The sequence below is a fragment of the Prionailurus viverrinus genome, chromosome X (assembly GCF_022837055.1).
Source record: "Prionailurus viverrinus isolate Anna chromosome X, UM_Priviv_1.0, whole genome shotgun sequence".
NCBI classification, from domain to species: domain Eukaryota; kingdom Metazoa; phylum Chordata; class Mammalia; order Carnivora; family Felidae; genus Prionailurus; species Prionailurus viverrinus.
Window position 1 is genome coordinate 38,953,656 of NC_062579.1, and position 17,485 is coordinate 38,971,140.

General features: G+C 43.5%; 1 protein-coding gene and 1 pseudogene across 2 annotated transcripts; both read left to right on the top strand.

The window, feature by feature from the left end:
• Window positions 1-167: 167 nt before the first annotated feature.
• LOC125156956 (E3 ubiquitin-protein ligase RNF138-like) lies at window positions 168-1,587 on the top strand (annotated as a pseudogene).
• Window positions 1,588-2,062: 475 nt separating this feature from the next.
• LOC125157536 (protein SSX1-like) lies at window positions 2,063-10,692 on the top strand. 2 transcript variants are annotated; one of them, XM_047844350.1, is made up of 8 exons: window positions 2,063-2,136; window positions 3,128-3,263; window positions 3,699-3,813; window positions 4,418-4,516; window positions 6,918-6,967; window positions 8,569-8,704; window positions 9,566-9,667; window positions 10,145-10,692. In XM_047844350.1, the coding sequence occupies exons 2-7, from the start codon at window positions 3,162-3,164 to the stop codon at window positions 9,661-9,663; spliced, it is 600 nt and encodes a 199-aa protein (XP_047700306.1). In that variant the 5' UTR covers window positions 2,063-2,136; window positions 3,128-3,161; the 3' UTR covers window positions 9,664-9,667; window positions 10,145-10,692. The 2 variants fall into 2 exon arrangements, with proteins under 2 accessions (XP_047700306.1, XP_047700305.1); XM_047844349.1 differs by having other exon boundaries at window positions 2,094-2,144.
• Window positions 10,693-17,485: the final 6,793 nt, after the last annotated feature.

Below are 17,485 nucleotides of genomic sequence, written 5' to 3' on the forward strand. Positions count from 1 at the left end.
CACATCTTTCAAAAACACCTATCAAAAACAGTAAAAAAAAAAAAAAGTTTAAAATAATTCCTGTCCCTCACTGGGTTTGCACAGGGAGTCATGCAGGCCCCCACTTCCACCTTGGCTGCTGACACTGCTACCACCACCATCATTGCCTTGATCCTTTATCCCTCACCATGGCTGAGGACCTGTCTTCGGCCACATCCTACACCAAAGATAATTTCTACTGCCCCACCTGTTAGGGGGGCTCCAAACCGCCATGGGGCCATGGCCTATCAGCACATTCTGTAAGAAATGTTTTCTGACTGGGGCGCCTGGGTGGCTCAGTCAGTTGAGCATTCGAATTCGACTCAGGTCATGCTGACAGCTCACAGCCTGGAGCCTGCTTCCAATTCTGTGTCTCCCTCTCTCTCTTCCCCTCCCCCCCACTCTCTCTCTCTCTCTCTCTCTCTCTCTCTCTAAAATAAATAAACATTGAAAAATTTTTTAAAGAAATGTTTTCTGATTTTAACAAGAGAGAGCAGAATACGTTGTCCCCTCTGTTATAGAAATGTGACTAGACTTAAGACTGAATGTCCCGAACAAGCCTTAGACCTTGAAACTGTCATGATGAAGTTTTCAGGTAGTTGTAGATGCTGTGCAAAACAGATTAAATCCTGTTACTTGAGATATCATTACAAATTTTATTAAGAAGTATCAAGATGGAGGGGGCACCTTGTTGACTCAGTCGGTTGAGCATCCAACTCTTGATTTCAGCTCAGATCATAATCTTGCAGTTTGTGCAATCAAGCCCCCCATCAGGCTCTGTGCTGACAGTTCTGGGCCTGCTTGAGGTTCTCTCTCTCTCTCTCTCTGCTTCTCCCCTGCTCATACACTCTCTCTCCCTCAAAATAAATAAATAAATAAACTTTAAAAAAAAGAAATATCAAGATAAGGACATCTGGGTGGCTCAGTCAGTTGAGCATCCATCTGTTGATTTTGGCTCAGGTCATGATCCCAGGATCATGACTTCAAACCCTGCATCAGGCTCTGCACTGAGCATGGAGCCTGCTTAAGATTCTTTCTTTCTCCCTCTGCCCCTCTCCCCTGCTCTCTCCCTCTCTCTCAAAAAGGAAAGCTTTCAAGATGAATATCGTGTTTCTTCTATCATTCCAAATTTTCAGATCTCTCAAGATTCCGTAGAGAATATTAATAGGAGTGAAACACTCACCTCTAACAACACAGAGATTTGTCAAGAGAATACAAGCTTTTCTGGGCATCCCATCATTAAGTGTCCCTTTTGTCAAGGGTCAAATTTTACCTGACAGCGTTTATGGAATCATTGTAACAATGATCACATAGTTCCTATTTCAGACAGTACCGGTGATATGCCCTATTTGTGTGTCTCTTCCTTGGGGAGCTCCTAGCCAAATAACTAGAAATTTTGTTAGTCATCTAATCAAACACATCAGTTTGATTATGGATAATTTGCTAATCTTCATCTAGAATGAGGAAATCCAATATGAGACTGCTGTTGAAGGATCGACTTATAAAGACTGTAGACATCTCTGCAGCTTTGTACCTGCAAATGCTATCTTTAATGGGACAACTACATGAAGTCTCTGTTTCAATAACTTCATACATATATTAATGAAAGGAATTCAATCTTTTAAAAGTTTAAAATTCTGAAGTCACTAGAGTAGTCCTAGAAAAGACCCCCATACCTGAGGAAGTTGGAGATTGATAGCAAGGATTTGAGGTGATGGTTTCATATTTCGCATTTATTAAAACTAAACAACAAATGCACAGAACCGAGCAGTACGCTGAAGAAAAAGGGACCATCTGAGCATGCGCACTTAAGGGCCTACGGAAGCTAGAGCGGCCAACTTTGGCAGAGCACAATCCTGCTTCAAGCGTGAAAATCAACCCACTGTGAAAAAAACGGTACTGTCCCTGGAGCTGGACTTAAGAGACCCCGTGACTGACTCCCTTGCCTCGCCTACTTTCTTACCCCCTGATTGGCCAGTTCAAGTTCATTCACTGTTCTGATTGGTTGATTGTCCTTGGGCAGTAGAATTGTGGGATATCATCCGTTGGAGCGACTTTTCGCCTCTGCTTCGCCTCTGAGGGAAGCGTTCTTTTCAGACAGTAGCGGAGTGGTCAAAGGTGGGCAGGTAAAAAAGTAACGAATCTCCACAGTCACTCAAGTAGTTTAATTCTCGCTGGGCCTCCCAACATCCTCAATATCCCTAGGACTGAGAAGTGACTTAAAGCCTTTCAGGGCAATCCCCGTCAGGCAAAGATAAAACTAGTTTTTCGTCTGTGAGACTTTCTAATTGGCCTTCCTGAGGAAAGAACTCCCGTCAGCCTGAGAAACCCCCAAACCAGCTAGATGCCCCTATATTTCTTCAACCAGAGATAATAGCCACTGCCTAAGTGACTCTTTTATTGACTCCTCTAGGATAGAGCAGAAACCTTCTTTGCCTTAGAGACCCCTGAATTTTCTCTCCTTAAGAGATTCCCAATGTTGAGGAACACCAGATTGCTGCATTGAAACTCTCCACGTTGCTGCATTGCCTAAATGATGGCTGATCGAGTAGTCTTGGAGATTCTAGCTGTCTTCACACCAATAATTTTCAAATAACCTAATAATGGGCTCTAAATCCACTTTATGTTAGCAATCCTCATTTATTTTCAACAGAGCAAAACCCCACATCCCTCTGCCTGAAAACCTAAACCCATCTGTCAGAGACACCATATGGTCTCTGGGACTTACCTCCTCACTCTTTTGCCTCAAAACATGCCCCTTTCCCCCTCATAAAACTAGATGCTCACTTCACTTCTTGCCCAACAAGGTTGTCTTTATATCTTTCCTTCAGGATAAGCCAAACTTCAGGCGAACTATCAACAGTAACAAATCCCTTCTCAAAGTCTCAAGGATGCATTAATGCTTACAGAAAACCTGTCATTCCTAATCAGTACTTCTCCCAAAGATCTCCAGCTCCCTGTTCATTTGACTCTGCCCCCCCCAACCCACACCCCCACAGCCATGTCCTTTTTCAGAGGCAGATAAGCCCAGGATGGAGAAAAGTAGAACCTAGAACTCTAGGTAACTGACGAAATGTAGCCTACCCTCAGTGCTATCTCCCTTCCTCAGGTCCTTTGGATACATGACTGGAGAGATTTAGGTTATGTCCCTTCAAGATCAAACCATCTCCAGCGCTATGAACAAAGGCAACTCCTTTGCAAAGAGGCCCAAAGAGGTTACCCAGAAATCAGAGAAGAAATGCAAGGTGAGGTGATCTGGAGGGGGTAGAGGAGTGGCCCAGGGGACACTGTAGAGTGACTAGATTTCTGAGGAGGTGAGGTAAGAGGCACTGGAGAAAAGGAGCAGGGTGTCAGGGGGAGATCCAGAGACTCAGGAGCTTCCCATCCTCACTCTCTCCTCATCCACCATCCCTGGAGACAACAGATCTGTGACTTTGCACTGCATTTGGTGACTCTCAGTCCATTCTGGAAGGTGAAAGAGCATGCTACCAGCATTAAGCATCTACTGCATGCCTGGGGAAAGGCTAGAGAATGTTACCCATGACATTAACTGCGAAGGATTATTATCCCCAGTTCACAGATCCAACATTGAGATCCTGTGGCAGAGGAAGAGACCCCAACTGAAGACCAGACATGTTTAGCTGAGTTGCTATTAGGATTTACTTATTTTTCTTTCCTAGGAATTCGAGGCTATTTCCAAGTTCTTCTCTAAGGAAGAGTGGGCAAAACTTGGATACTCAGATAAAATCACCTATGTGTACATGAAGAGAAACTATGACATCATGACTGGTCTAGGTAACAGGAAGTTCTGGGTACAGACAAACCTGGGAACACATCACTACCCCCTCAGTCCCTTTACATGCCACGGCTTCTTCCTAGGCTGCAAGTGTCCCACACCTGCCCTTTGTGTGGGGAGAAATCCTAGGGCAACTTCAGGGCATTCTTTTCTTTTTTTCTTTCCTTTCCTTTCCTTTCCTTTTTTTTTTTTTTTTTTTTTTTAGTGTTTTATTTATTTTTGAGAGAGCTAGCATGAGCAGGGGAGGGGCAGAGAGACAAGGAGACAGGGAATCTGAAGCAGGCTCCACGCTGACACCAGCAAGCCTGATGCAGGGCTCAAGCTCACCAACTGTGAGATCACAACCTGAGCTGAAGTTGGACGCTCAACCGACTGAGCCACCCAGGCGCCCCTCTGCTCTTTTCTATTCTGTGCAGGGCTGAGGGCCTGGGGTGGCCACAAAGATGCTCAAACATAGATCCCACATGTTTCTCTTCTGCTCACCCTTGTTGGGATTCCCCCAGCTGATGAGCTTTACTTTTCCTGCTGCTTCCCAGGATCCCACCCCACATTCCTCTCCTCTCAGGTTGTCTCTTAAAGAACAAATATTTTGCTTCTTTCTAGGTCTCAAGACCACCCTCCCAGCCTTCATGTGTCCTAAAAAATGTGCCACAAAGTCCAGTGGGCATGATTCTGATGAATACCAGGACTCCAGGAATGAGAGTAAGTGGACAGTAAGGCCTGGAAAGGGTCTCCTAAAGCCCAACTGCTTTGGGTCCAGCTGCTTGGGAAGGATTCTCAAGAGTTTGCTCTCTCAAAAGTATCATGGCTGAGTGAGAAAAGTTGGATGTATAAGGTTAAGTAGAGTCAGAGGCCATTCATATAAAATCCTAAAACATGCAAAATGAGAGTATATATTTTTATGGATAATAAGCAAATGGTAAATGTATAAAACCTGAATGAGAATAAAACCCATCAAATTCAGGAATGCAGAAAGAGGGAGGGCAGGGATCAGTGAGGACTGTACAGATGACTTCAGCTGTTACTTGTTTATTGTGTTTTGTTATATATATTTTTAAGTTTTATTTATTTATTTTGAGAGAGTGTGTGTGTGAGAGAGAGCAGGGAAGGGGCAGAGAGTGAGAGAGAGAGAGAATCACAAGCAGGCTCTGCAGTGTCAGCATGGAGCCCGATGTGGGGCTCGAACTCACAAACCATGACATCATGACCTGAGCCAAAATCCAGTCAGACGCTTAACCAACTGAGTCACCCAGGTGCCCCATGTTTTCTTATATTTTGAATAAAGATCTCAGAACAATCTGAAGCAGTTGTGGGATAATGGTAATATCTGACTAGACTCAGTGATAGATGTTCACGTGTTTCCCATATTATTCTCCATAATTTTCTGTACATTTGAAACATTTCTTTTTTTTAATGTGTTACTGTTATTGCTCAACACAGTTAATGAATCACAGGACAATTAAGAAAAATATAATTAAAGTCTAAATCCATGTGGAGCACCTGGCTGGCTGTTGGTAGAGCATGCGACTCTTGACCTCGGTGTCATGAGTTCAGGCCCCACACTGGGCATAGAAATTACTTTTTTAGTATATGTGCTGCCAAAGTGAGCACAGAAGTTACTTTTTAAAAAAAAAAAGTATAAATCCACAAAAAACTTCAAGAGTCAATTTCATAATAGGGCAGAGGTATTGGGTAAATATCTTAAGAGAGAGTGATTAATGCATTATATAATATACATATATGTGTGTGTGTGTGTGTGTGTGTGTGTGTGTATAATGCATTATATGGATTATATAGTGACATACAGCTATTTGGTGTTTTTACCCAAACCAAGTAGTCTTTTTGCTCCTAATCCAACCTGATTCTAGGTGTTGAGCTTGGGAGAGAGTTTGAGACAGCGATTCTCCACACACCGAGCTTTTCTAGTTGTCAGTGAGCACAGGTAACACACAGTGAAAAGGGTAGCAGATTCTAGAAATCTGTGTGCATTTGAGCAGTGTGTGTACTTGCTGTAAAGAGGATGAGATATACTCACTTGGTCTCTGCTCTGACGGCACAGTTGTAAGCAGACAGAGTCAGAATGTTCAAACCATTTCCAACAGACCTGTGAGTCTCCAGGAAGACAGACCAGATTCCACAAGTTCCCAAAACTACTGTGAGAGGGCTGAAAATCTAGTGCTTGAAAATCTACAAAATTTTTGACACTAAGGGAGTATCTTTTTATTATTATCATTTATTTATTTTTAGGGAGAGAGTGTGTGAATGGGGGAGGGACAGGGAGAATCCCAAGCAGGCCCCGCACCAGGACCATGACATGGGGCTCGGACCTACGAGCTGTGAGATCATGACCTGAGCCAAAACCAAGAGGTGGATGTTTAACTGACTGAGCCACCCAGGCACCCCTGACACTAAAGGAGTATCTTTTTACTGGAAACATTCCAGAACCACTGCTAAATCATCCATGGTTCATCATACACCTAATGACTTGGTTAAAGTATAACTGGCATATTATAAAATTCACCAGGTTTAAGTAGACAGTGATTTTAGTTGTCACACATCTTTAAATGAATGCAATCATTTTAGTTTAATTAATTCAGTTTAATTGGGGGGAGACGCAAGAAATATGTAGTAGAATAGGGTGAGGTAGTGATGGAGTTTAGTTCACATTTTATAAATCATCAGAAGGAAAATTATGAATTATGATGCCATGAATAAATGTATAATCACAATTTAAAGATAATTCAGGGACACCTGGGTGGCTCAGTTGGTGAAGCGTCCAACTTCAGCTCAGGTCATGATCTCACAGTTTGTGGGTTCAAGCTCCACGTCGGGTTCTGTGCTGGCAGTGCAGAGTTTGGAGACTGCTTCGGATTCTGTGTCTCCCTGTCTCTCTCTTTCCCTCACCCACTTGTGCTCTGTCTCTTTCTCTCTCTCAAAAATAAATAAACATCAAAAAAAATTTTTTAAAGCCAGTCTCAAAATAACTCCTTGACAATAAGTGGATTCATAACCCTTTCCTCAGAATTCCCTGATACTACAGGAGTCTCTGGTGTTTGGGAATGTTTGTCAACAGAGAAAAACTTCCACTTATCATTTCTTTTAGATGAACCTATTCAGGAGGATTCTGATGTGCAACAGAGAAAACGCCTGAAGGTGAGTATCTCCCAAATCTAAAGAACCAGAGACTCTTTCTTCCTCCACAGATATGAATATCGGTAAGAGCGGGGGAATATTGAATATTGCCTGACCCTTGCTGCCTCCCTTTCATGATCTGTTTATCACAATTCCTGATGTAGCATCAATAACTTAATAATTAGAGATTGTGATAGCTGATACTTCTGTTGTTTTCATACTGATGTCAGATACTATTTTAAGCAATTCACAAGGATTAATTTCGTTAATCCTCAGAAAACCTCTATGATGTTTTCCTATCATTATTCTCAGATAATAATGAGGATATTAGTAATAAAAACTAATCATAAAGATGAGGATGTTGTGGTGCAGAGTTGTTAAGTAATTTGCCTGAGACCACAGAGGTAGTGGTAGTAGTCTGTACATTTGAAACATTTCTTTTTTTAAAGGGGTGATTGTTCTTGCTAAACACTGTTAATGAATCACAGGACAATTAAGAAAAGCCCCCAAAGGATTTCCAAGCTCAAGAAACTTTTCATGTGTTTATGAAGTTCGAGGGTTTCTCCCAAAGCTTTACCCCACAGAAGCTGATCATGCTTCTGTTTAGACACCCACTCTCGCAAAATGAAATACCAGCTCCCCTCTGCTCTGTGGCAGGGACACTTTCATGTGGCTTGAGAATGGCCTGAGCTGTCAGCCCCTCCCTACTGTGATCTCCTTTGGGGCTTTGTCAGCATCTGAGGCATCTCTGAAGCCTCGATCCCAGCCCAGAGAGTCCCTCAGAGGTAACTGAATGTTCACTGAATAAGTGATTCCACAATTGTAGAATAAACTCTACTTTAGAGGGTAAAGGCATCTGGGACAGTTGAGACGGTTGGAGACAGTTGAGAGAATTCAAAGAAGGATCATAAAAGAAAGTATTCATTTTCATTATTACCACATTAAAGTGTTTGCAAGCTCAGTACTTTCACTTAGCTTCTTTTACTTTTATTGTTCACTATTTCATAAACGAGGGAACTGAATGAAAGGTAACTTAAGATTGTTGGTCAGTGACACATCCTGATGCAAGCAGAATTGGTATGAGAGCCACCTTGCCTAATTCCACATTCAATGTTCTTGCCAGCATAGGATAGTAGGTGACATCTGGTGCTGCTTTCTTTGCTGTCTATATTAATGTCTGTGAACTATTCCTTTCCTCTCCCTTCCCTGTACTCCTCTCCTCTATACCATTTTCCAGCAGTGTTTTGTCTCTGTGCATTTTTACATTTATTCTCCCTGCAGCTCTCTACTAGCTTCTATGCAAGAAAGGAGCCCCTCATGGGGATTATTAGAATGCTATTCTACCCCAGCTCTTCTGTCTACAACACTCCACTTACATGGAGCATTTTGCTGTTTGCAAGAAGGTGAAGACAAATGTTCTAGCCCTGGAGACATCCTCATTTAAGCCATTCCTTTTTGTTCTAATCTCCCAGGCTCTTCATAATTTAGGTACAGGTGATATAATGATCTTCCAGGGTTTTAGGACATTAATCAAAGTACTGCATGTGAAGACATTTTGTAAGCTCTAAAGCACTAGAGAAATGCTGTTGATACTGTTTATGTATGACCTTCACATTAAAAAGGTGATGCACAAGAAACCAAAGGAAAAAGATGATTCAGACCCAGTGCCAGTAGCACTTAGCTCTAAGCAGGTTCAGGAACAGCAGCGCTGCCCAGGAAAAGCGAGTGCCCCTGGTAAAAAGAGTAAGAAGAAACCAGGTAAGAGGTAGCTATGTGGGAACGACTCCTCTGTTTCCTGGCTATGTTCAAGTATGTGGTCTAGGTATGGGGGATGGATCTTGGACAGGGTTGTAGCCAGACTGGACTGAGGAGCTCACCGAGCTCCAGCTGAGATATTAGAACATGACTTCCAGGGTCATAGACCTGACTTGTCATTGATATAAAAGCTAAGTAACTAGGGGTGCCTGAGTGGCTCAGTTGGTTGTGTCTGACTCTTGATCTCAGCTCAGGTCATCTCAGGGTTGTGAATTCAAAACCCATGTTGGGCTCCATGCTGAGTGTGGAGCCTACTTTAAAAAAATAAGAATTAAAAATAAAAGCCAAGTGACTATAGGCAAGTCTTCTAAATTCTTTGAACTCCAGATTCCTAGTCCATAAAATGGAAATAAAGAATCATAGTTCACAAATTGTTCAAGGGCGTTAAATCTAGAAAGCTTGACAATATGAAATGTGGTCAAGTAATTCCATCTGTGATAACCTGGGAATGCATCTTACAGTTGTATCCCCAGCCCTCAGCCTGACACACAATATGCCCTTAACACAAATATGCTGAATGAAAGAAGGTCTGAATGAATGTTCTGGTAAGTAAAGAGGTTGGAAATCTAAATCTGACAATGGGAAGAGCCAGAAGCTAAAACTGTGGGTATTTGGTGTGTATTGGTCTAACATCTCAACCTCTCTGAGCCAGAAAGTGTGGAAAACAGACTATGTCGAATGCCTGTGGGCACTTGGGAGGGAGGAGGCATCTCCTTATCTGAAAACAAAACAAAACAAAACAAAACAGAGACTTATACTCCCCAACCCAACCAACTCTCATTTACCAACTCTTCTCCACCATAGGATCCAAGAAAAGGAAGAATATTTGGGCCAATAGACTGCGCCAAAGAAAGAACCTGATAGCATATGAAGAGATCAGTGATCCCGAGGAAGATGACTAATCCTGTAAGTAACCCTTCAGTCCATACCCGCAGCCCTGCAAAATGTACTTGTCTGTTATAGAACTGGTATCCCATCTTGTCGCTTATTCCCCAAACCATTCCTTTCTCCTAGTCCCTTGGGGTGCAGCATTGAAGCTAAATGATGAGGTTTCCCATGCTCTTTCTGCTCCCTGCTCAGTATACCCAGGGATCCTCCCTACCTAGAATGATGTGGGCTCCCAAACCCCTGGTCAGCTCCTGATGTGTAGGCCACACTTTCCTGTAGTCTGGGAAAACTCAAAAGACATGTAAGGGGGTGACTATGGCATGAGCATAAGGTTCACTTTGAGGAGCAGTGGGAGATGCATGCAGATGATGAAGTAGGGTAGAATCAGAGTGCTCACAGCCAAGCAGGTGTGGATGAGGAGTTTGGTATTGATTTATCAGACAATAGGAGCTCACTGCCACTGATTCTCCTTCTCTTTCCTTGCCTCAACCTCAGGGATGTACAAGTGCCCATGATAAGAAGCAGAACCTGGTGGCCTTTCATGAACATGGGCATGGCTGTGAATTCCTAGCCATCAGGTGTATAGCAAGCAAAAGAAAGAGTTCACAATAGTGAAAAGTTAAGCATGATTTTTGTTACTGTGCGCCAAATATTCTGTTAGATATAAGAGTTTTGTTGATGAGTAAAACATATACCTAATACATATTTCTTTCTGTGTATCCATGCACTTATCTTAGAAAATAAGTATTGTATTGTCAGGTAATTCTATGCATAGAACAGCACTACCCTCCTCCCCAGATGTGCAGATGTGACTGCTGAGGGCAGTTTTGGGTGTTTGATTTCACATGTTTTCCTCTGCATTTACACACACACATACGGTACTACTATAAGCATTTCCCACGTGCTTTTTCCCCACTACCAGCGTGTCCTGGACAAGTACCATTCATTTTGTTCCTGTTCAGCAGGTGCTCCATGTTGTAAATCCACATTATTAATTTACGTTGTATTAGTCATTGACAGGTAATAAACATGTACAAGCTTTTCTCAGTTGTTTGCTCCTTTCATTCTTCTGCACAGAGCCCTGTGCATATGTGTGAGTGTTTCTTTAGCACGCAGTCTTAGAAGTGTAATTGTTGTGTCAAAGGGCTCATTCATTCAACAAACACCTATTGAACATGTACTGTGTACTGAACACTGCTCTAGGTGCTTGAAAGACATCAGGGAACAAGACAGACAAATGTCCCAGCCCAAATGGAGCTAACATTCTAATGGGTGATGTTTCCAGTTTTTATTTTGATGGACACTATACACCCCAAATTCTGGGGCAGGTGCTGGTTGGACACTGTGGCCTTTGCTCTCTGTAAGATCTCCTTAGTAAGGGGCTGGGATGGTCCATTTGGAAGTCTGTGAGAGGAGACAGAGATAAAACCATCAACTGGGGAATGTAGAATAGAAAAAGGAGTGGTCCCCTGGAGAGCATATGGTGCGCAGGAATGGAAGTTTGCTAGTCATGATGCAGGAGAGCAGCAGATGGAAAAATCCACTGGACAAAAGTATGAAACTGCCCATCAAGGGTCTCATGACCAAAGTTTTGAGGGCTGGGGAGGGGATGAAGAGTTGAGAATGGGAGAGTCTCCTCCTATACATACCATTGCAGACCACATAATCAGCTCTGGGAAAAGGAAGAGGGGAGTCTTTGAGGGAACAAACCATTGTGTGGTACATTAAGGGACATTAAGGTTGCCAACAGAGGTCACCAAGGTGACTTGCATTGGACATCAAATACCAGCCCCAGATGGAAGCAGGGTTGGTGCTATTTTAACCATCCACTGCCCATCACCTCAGCCTCCCAGCAACCACCCAGCCTTGGCAGGTCTCTACTCTTCCGCTGAGGCTTCCATCTCCCCTACCTCTGCCTTTGTTCCACCTCTGGACCTGTCTCCTCATCCCAATAGATTTGGATCCAAAGCAGGGAGAAGCCATAAAGCCACAGATGATTGGGTCCTGAGGAGACAAACAAGAATTAAAGGCTCTCCTGGGGGTCTGACTGATCATTTTGACTTGAGGCTAAGTCCACATTTGCTGGGCCGGAGTTGGGTCTGCCCTCTCCCATGTATACAACTATGACAGCTGCAGGGTTGCTGTCCTCACATCAGCCCTGAGGCTGGGTCTCCTAAAGCCCTGAGAGTTGGTGGACCCTACTCCAGAGGACTTTGCCCTGAGAGATTGATAAAAGCCTCAAAGAATCACCATTCATTGGAGCTCTAGACAAGACAGACAGGTGAGGAATAAAGCATGGCCAGGGGTATAGGCAGATAGGGATACATACATGAACTCTTTCTGACCAGCATGTTCCCCATGATACAGCCTTCTTCACAGGGGCGACCCTCCCCACAAAGTCAGCTCCTGGGGAATGTGTATCGAGGACATCCTTGTTTACCTGCTTCTTTGAGAATATTATCCTGTCACTTGTCACACCTCTGGGTGGGACAAGTCCCAAATCCAGGACTTTACATCCCAGGACAAGAACACCATCTGCAGGAATGGGGGAGGTCTGGGTTCACTGGGGTCTTCTCAGCCCACCTTCCATAATAACCATATAAAGTGCAATTAATATTCACCATGCATTTAATAGATGTTATATATAAATAGAGAGAGATTATACACAGAGACACTGGCAGATGTCAGACTTCTCGCCAGAGTTCCTGTAAATTGCATGTGTGGGATGGATGGGCTTGGAACTCACTGAGACTTCAGACATTAAGGAGAATAGGTGTGGGGGTACCTGGTGGCTCAGTTGGTTAAGCTTCCGACTCTTGATTTAGGCTTAGGTCATGATCTCACCGTCTGTGGGATTGAGCCCCGCTTTGGGCTCCGCACTACTGACAACGCAAAGCCTGATTGGGATGCGCTCTCTCTCTCTCTTTCTCTGCCCCTCCCTGCCCTCTCTCAAAATAAATAAATAGGTAAACTTTTCAAAAAAGGAGAACAGGTGTGTATTGGAGGGGGAACATGAATAAGCTTCAGGTTCTGTCCCAAGTCTCAGAGTAGAGGACAACATGGATGGCCTTGAGGGTATAATCCTAAGTGAAATAAGACAGAGGAAGACAAATAGCATGATTTCACTCATACATGGAATCTAAAACAAAACATAACAAAAAACAAACAAACAACACAAAAACAACCTAGTAGAGAACAGATTGATGGTTACCAGGGGGGAAATGTGTCGGAGGGTGGGCAAAATGAGTAAAGGAGCTCAATTATATGGTGATGTATGGTAACTAGACTTTTGGTGGTGATCACTTTGTAGTGTATACAGATATTGAATTATAATATTGGTACACCAGAAACTTATGTGATGTTATATACTAATTTTACCTCAATAAAAAGATTTATTCTCCTTAGGGAGACACATGTACTTGTGGGAACAGTTTTTGAGCCAGTGAAATAGGCCAATGATGCCTTTGACAACATTTTATGTGTTTTACCGTTTTATCTAAACATTATATCATAAAACGCATGAAAGTTTCATTGTAGGGTGCCTGTTTCAGACTCTCTGTAAGCAGGTAGGGCATGCTGAATATTCCTCTTTGCTTTGGCATGACTAGCCATGGGGCAGACAGACTAGAAATGGTCCCTTCTCACGGAATCTGGCTGGCTCAGCCAGTGGAGCACGCGACTCCTGACCTCGAGGTTGTGAATTCAAGCCCCACGTTAGGGGTAGAGATTACTTAAAAATAAAATTTTTTAAAATGGTTCCCTCTCTACAAATGCATTTCTCTCCTTCATTATTACTATGGAGGGCTGAAGGTACCCCAGGCTCTGATATGCTTCTTTCTCAGCATTCCCTACATGCATCCTAGGGGACTTTCCCATGTAGGAGGTAGGGAGTTCATGGTCATTTGTGTGCCATCTGCCCGGTGTAAGTAAGGGTGTTGAAGGTCCAACTAGCCGTTTAGCTGTGAGTGTAGTTCTTGATTTTTTATCCATTTTACCCTGTTTGAAGTTTCTCCAGATATATTCTTCTCTTCTTGGTTGTTTCCTCCTGCTCATTTTGGCTTCTGGCTCCCTTCCCCCTTGAAACTCTCATCTGAGCTACTTTCTGTTTTTAAGGAATCCGTCACAATTTCTGGTCCCCAAATGACATCCTTTCTTGTTTCCTGGTACTCTATACAATTTTTTTCTGTTATTTCAGTGGAGAGGTAGACAAGTTTGCTCAAGCAGCCATCTTCAGAACATCTTTAAGGGTGTTTTTTAAACTTCTGAGTAGAAACCGTTGTTTTACTTTTATTGTGTTCAGAGAATGTCCCTTGCATTTTCTACATTTTGAGGGGCAGCTTCAAGATTTATTTGTGGCCTATTACATGGTCAAATGTATTAATGTTCATGGGTATTATACAGAAAGTTGGGCAGATTCCTGATTATTTACTTTCTTTAATGAACAGTTATTGGAGTTGCACCTTAGAGGCAGAAAGGGCTACTGCCAGCCAATCTATGTAAGTGTTGGAGGGCAATCTACCAATGAACTTTTCAATGAACTCACCAGATGATTATCCTAAGCCCCCCCCCCCCCCCCCCCCCGCTCTTTGTCCTTTTTGACTGAGTTTGGACTTTTTCGGAGGCTTTGTTACAAAGAACAGCTCTTGCCTCTGGTGATTTGAGGTGTGATCTTGTCTCCTTGGACTTCTCTCTCAGTCTGATCCCACCTTGTTTCTATCTTCCAGGAGTGTTTCAGCATTTCTGGTGGACCACCAACACCTTTTCCCTGTACTGTTAAGAATGTATCCTGGGACACCTGGGTGGCTCAGTTGGTTAAGCTTTTGACTCTTGATTTCAGCTCAAGTCATGATCTCATGGTTTGTGAGTTCAAGGCCCACATCAGGCTCTGCACTGTCAGTGCGGAGCCTGCTTGGGATTCTCTCTGTCCCTCTGTCTCTGCCCCTCCCCTGCTTGCAGTCTCTTCTCTCTCTCTCTCTCTCTCTCAATTAATAAATAAACTTAAAAAATAATTTATCCCTGGCATGACTGGCTGGTTCAGTCAGTAGAGCATGCAACCCTTGATCTAGGGCTCATGAGTTTGAGCCTTGCATTGACAGTGGAGCTTACTTTTAAAAAAAGAATTTATCCTTAAAAACCCTTCCCAAATCAATATAATGTTGGGTGGGATGGGAGAGAGACGTACAGTCTCTATTTGCCATCCTCCTCCGATCATCTGTTTGTAGATGTAATGAATTTTTGTCACTATATGAGTGTAATTTTCCTCCATTTTTTAAGGTTTCACACCCAGCATGGAGCCCAAAGCAGGGCTTACTTATGACCCTGAGATCAAGACCTGAGCTGAAATCAAGAGTCAGATACTTAACCAACCAAGCCACTCAGGCGCCCCAATTTTCCTCCATTTTATTCTCTAAATGGCATTTTATTCTCTAAATGGTTCTTGAAACCTATCAATTATTGTGTATAAGGGGCGCCTGTCTGACTTCATCAGTAGAGCACACAACTCTAAATCTCAGGTTGTGAGTTCAAGCCCCACGTTGGGTGTGGAGCCTACTTTAAATTTTTTTTTTAATTATTGTATATAATATTTTGTAACCTGGCTATGTGCAGGTTCCATTGGGGATATGCTTTTGGGTTTTTTTGTTTTGTTTTGTTTGGCTTATAACAGCAAACATTTTATATGTTCAGGATCTTATGGGTTAGCTCTTTGGGTCGGGCCAGGTGGTTCTTCTGCTGGTCTTGCCTGGGATCACTCATTCGACTGCAGTCAGTTTGCAGGTTGGTAGGGTGCTCAGCTAGCCTGAGTCTTTTTGCTTCCTGTGGTCTAATCCTCAAACAGGCCAGCCTGGGCTTCTTCACATGGCAGGCTTAGGTCCTCTGAGATCTGCTCCTTCCCCAGGCTCTGCTCTGCAGTCTCTCTTGCACCAATGCTAGCACAGGACTCAATGTGTTTTATTCCCCAAAGGAAAATTCACTTCACAAGGCAATATCATTATAAAAGGACAATTTATTGAAGATTTCATAGAGGAGACTAGTGGAGGTGAAGGAAGTATATATTTTACAGAGCTGAGAAATTCATTGCAAAAATCACCTAAACTGCCTTCCCTACCCCCAAAAAAATCACCCTTAAAGGGTGCCTGGATGGCTCAGTCAGTTAAGTGCCCAACTTCGGCTCACGTCATGATCTCACAGTTTGTGGGTTCGAGCCCCACATCAGGCTCTGTGGAGCCTGGAGCCTGCTTCAGATTCTGTGTCTCCCCCTCCCTCTGCCCCTGCCCAGTTTGCATTCTGTCTCTATCTGTCTCAAAAATATATTAACATTAACTTTTTAAAACTTGCCTTTAAGCTATTCTACTGTTTCTGTAGCTGGGGTATTGTGGTACAAGAGTACCTGGCTCCAGGCATCCTAAACAGACCAGGTTCGGCCACTCACCACTGACAAAACCCAATGCCTGAGAAACGAGTGGTAGTGGAACAAGAATGGAAATTATTTCAATGAAGCCAACACCGGGAAGACAGCAGACTAGTGTCTCAAAGACTGACTCCAAAATGCCAGAAAGTTCCAAGTTATATAAGGAAAATGTGGGGTAAAGGCGAGTGGGTAAGTGCAGGTGGGCAATGAAGGTCAAACTGATCGTTGTCTTGGGGTCAGTCACATGGGGTCTTGCTGGCTCAGGGCAGTCCCTATTGCTTGGGGAGTGTACTTGCAGTTCCCATCAGGGGATGCTTTTGCCCTGGGGTCTTCCACCTGAGCTAAGAGACAAACAGGAAAGAACCCAACTAGAAAGCTCGAGGTCAAAATAGAGGCATCTAAAGTCCTCTTTCCATTCTTCTATTCCTTCTAAGACAGGGAAACTGAAGGGGCCCCATAATATACTGCTTTATTCCTGCCTCTGTTCTTGCTAGGACCTATACCCCCCTCCTTACACACACCTTATAGAAAATGGTGTATGTACTCCTTGTAAAGGTCATGGAGTTAATGATTTCTTTGGAGTCTTCCAGTACAGTACCTTTCCAGACCACTGACTCCAGGCCTGTGCCCCCAGGGCATAAGTGACTTATGGAGGACACCTGAGCACTTATCCCTGGGTTTTTTTGGTATTTTATTTTATTTTATTTTGAGAGAGAGAAAGAGCACAAGCGGGGAAGGGACAGAGAGAGACAGAGGATTTGAAGCAGACCCTGGGCTGACAGCAGTGAGCCCGCTGTGGGGCTCCAACTCATGAACTGCAAGATCGTGACCTGAGCCAGAGTTGGACACTCAGCCGACTGAGCCACCCAGGGGCCCCGCATTCATCCTTGTTTTGACTAGTTCCTGGATGCCTGAGAGGACAACGTACACCAGATCTCCATCCTCAATAAAAACCTCAGACCCCAGGGGCACCTGGCAGACTCAGTCGGTAAAGCATGCCAACTCTTGGCCTTGGGGTCGTGAGTTTGAGCCCCACGTTGTGGGTAGAGCTTACTTTTAAAATAAAATAAAATCTCTTCCTTAAAAAAAAAACTGCAGACCCCAAGCAAAAATGAGACTCTCTCTTTTCCTTTCTAGTCTCCATTCTACTGTACTCTATCACTTCTACTAATCAATAAACTCTGCCATCACTTCCTCTTCAGTTCTCCATTTCTATTCTTGTGTGAAGCCAAGGACCCTCTTGGCTGGTCCTGTGGGATCCCCTCTGGGTCCTTGGCCCCAGCCAGCATACATCACCTCCATCTATCCCGAATCCTCATATTTGCCCTTTTTCTCTTTTGGACAATTTTACTCTGCTCAGACTTGGGTTCTCCACAATCAACACTTAACATGGCCTTCACAAGTTCAAATGACCATTGTTTAAGGCC

Coding starts and splice junctions, on each gene's coding strand:
- LOC125157536 (XM_047844350.1), top strand. CDS start 3,162: ATGTCCCTTCAAGATCAAACCATCTCCAGCGCTATGAACAAAGGCAAC. Junction 3,814..4,417: donor TGACATCATGACTGGTCTAG/GTAACAGGAAGT, acceptor GCTTCTTTCTAG/GTCTCAAGACCACCCTCCCA. Junction 6,968..8,568: donor AACAGAGAAAACGCCTGAAG/GTGAGTATCTCC, acceptor CACATTAAAAAG/GTGATGCACAAGAAACCAAA.